The 2,667-nt window shown below is 32.9% G+C and overlaps 1 protein-coding gene across 1 annotated transcript; it reads right to left on the bottom strand.

The window, feature by feature from the left end:
* Window positions 1-303: 303 nt before the first annotated feature.
* LOC145581974 (transcription factor MYB108-like) lies at window positions 304-2,467 on the bottom strand. Its single transcript, XM_081639013.1, has 3 exons — window positions 2,274-2,467; window positions 1,304-1,433; window positions 304-1,101 (listed from the first exon to the last, which is right to left on the bottom strand). The coding sequence occupies exons 1-3, from the start codon at window positions 2,425-2,427 to the stop codon at window positions 465-467; spliced, it is 921 nt and encodes a 306-aa protein (XP_081495139.1). The 5' UTR covers window positions 2,428-2,467; the 3' UTR covers window positions 304-464.
* Between the last annotated feature and the right edge of the window lie 200 nt (window positions 2,468-2,667).

The following is a 2,667-nucleotide window of genomic DNA, read 5'->3' as shown; positions in this document are numbered from 1 at the left end:
TTTAAATCACTATTATTTGGACATTCTAAATAGAGATTTTGTTTTGTAAATGAGCTCATAAATTTAAGATGAAATATATAAAATACTCTGTATCTATATCTATGCGTCAATATCAAGAATAAAATATTATTAAAGAGAGTAAAAAAAATGATTCAATTTAAAGAATTAAGATCAAAGTATTATATTCCAGTTACAAATTAACCCCCAATCTGAAGATGCTTTAAAATAAAAAAAAAAAGTGAAAAATTACATGAATCACCACAAATACAAAAGAACTACCTCCTACCCCCCCCCCCCCCCCCCCTTTTTTTTTTTGGATTTTAGTTTCTTGAATCTCATATGTATGATCCTAATTAAGATTACATGTTGTGTATAGTTATGACACAAATAAGTATCATGAGCTCCAATTGGGAGACTCTATAAATATTTGGCTCCTAAAATAAGAGGCAAATTAAACATTCCACTCACATGTTGCTAAATTGTTGTTGTAAGACATAAATGTCCTCAATATTCCACAAATTATCCGTTGTATCCCCAAGACCAAAAGACGACCACTGTTGTTGGCTATTTTGCTCCATGTAATTATCAACACCTTGGAATTCCATCCCTTGGTTATTAAGATAATTACAATTAGGACTTGTTAATGAGTTATCACCTCCATAATTCACTTGATCGCCTTGGTAATAATCTTGATTAACACTTTGATTAGCAACCGGGATCCCATAATAATCCCCAAAATCCGAGACTTGTGTGCCATAGGAATCTGAAGAGTTACCCGAGTTTTCAGGGGTAAAATTAGAATTTACCGGTGCATGGATAAAATTATCGGTGTACCCCATAGTTGGTCCACCCGTGGCAGTGGTGGTGCCCGATCCTCCAGAAGTAGTAGCCGTGGCGGTAGTGTGGGGCCCGTTGGTGGCGGCTGCTGCTTGGATTCTTTCAACTAGTCTAGGCATCCAAAGATAACGCATTGTGTCCTTAAATTGCTTGCTGTTCACGTCACATTTTAGTTGCTTAGCATGCTTTTGTACACGAGTTCTCCAATAATTCTTAATCTCATTGTCTGTTCTTCCTGGCAAATATTGTGCTATTTTCGACCACCTACAATTTACACACAATTCTATTAATTATTAAGAGTTTTCACACTTAATAACACTAAAAAAAAAAAATTTACATGCAATAAAAATCTCTTAGGTTATAGTAATAACATTATTAGTTTGCATAATTAGTAAATATTTGACATGATTATTATTATATATTGCAGAATAAAATTTTAATTTGTTTATTGAAAGGAGGTAATTACCGGTTGCCCCAACGAGAATGGAGTTCCAAGATCAAGAGTTGCTCCTCAAGAGTAATATTTCCTCGTCGAACATCGGGGCGTAAATAATTTAACCATCTCAATCGACAACTCTTACCCGTACGCTTAAGGCCTGTTACAATACATTCATGTACAAGTTATTAGTACAAGTCGATGATAATAATTGTCACTAGATTATCCGAACCAAAAAAAAAATAAAAGAAAAAGGGGAAAAAGAAGAATGATATGTTATACTACATAGATTAGTAAAGTTAGTGCATAATAACATAAGCACAAACATAAGCAAGAACCAATAATTAAGGACAATATGATATCCTACGAAATGCCTTGCGCACTAAAGAGATGTGTACGAGTTCACATAATGACACAAAGGCCATGTACTTCATTTTTATTTTTAATTTTTGTAAAAGATTTGTAGAAGATGAAGTGTATCAAGGTATCATCAAATTAAAAAAAGTATCACTAACTTGAAAAAAGTTTTTTTTTTTTTTTTTTTTCCTAAGTAGTTTTTATGATGACAACTCAGCCAAATTGTCATGAAAATCCCAATTATAACATCATAAATCTTTTTATTTTCATCATCGATTTTTTTTTATAAATAAAAAAAATTGTTCTCGTTTTAACAGTTTTTGTGAGACAATTACTGTTCAAACAAGAAAAAATTTTAGAAACGAAGAGAACACTAAAAAATAAATTTTCCAAATAGCTCATGCAAAAACAACTCAGATGTTGTAAGAGAAGAATACTTATATAGCTGGCCTAACACATGAGATTTGGTACTTGCACAAAAATGGTAGTGAAGGAAATTTATGGTACACAAAAGTCGTTATTCATCAATACCCATTTTTCCAAACCATAATCAAGTTGTTTTCGAAACCATAATTATCATGACACAATCGATATGCATGATTCACACTAGACAAACGATTATTATCGTTGTTGTTAACGTTACCTGCACAACGAGCAAGGGAGTTCCAGCGACCTTCCCCGTGTGTAGCAATGTAATTGATGAGGGCAAGATCCTCCTCGACGGTCCAAGGACCTCTTCGGAGGTCCAATTCATCTTCACTATTAACGGTCGACTTAGTAGTATTATTCACGTCCATACTTGATTTCTTTCAAACTGATTGATCGACGAAAAAAAATGATGTTATTTTTTTTTTTAGAGAGGAGAGAGAAAGAGGATTAACACATAATGAAGATATAGAAGGTGTGAAGCTTTTTATAGATGGAAAAAAAGAAGAGGGGTTTGAAATTAGTGAAGAAAAAAGGTGACCATGTGGTAGAAATTCGCCGCAATTTGAATTATAATATATGGTTTTTTTTGGAAGGAAGAATTTTATAAA

This window comes from Chenopodium album, chromosome 15, assembly GCF_948465745.1.
Source record: "Chenopodium album chromosome 15, dcCheAlbu1.1, whole genome shotgun sequence".
Classification (NCBI taxonomy): Eukaryota; Viridiplantae; Streptophyta; class Magnoliopsida; order Caryophyllales; family Amaranthaceae; genus Chenopodium; species Chenopodium album.
This window is presented reverse-complemented; position numbering and strand designations above follow the sequence as displayed.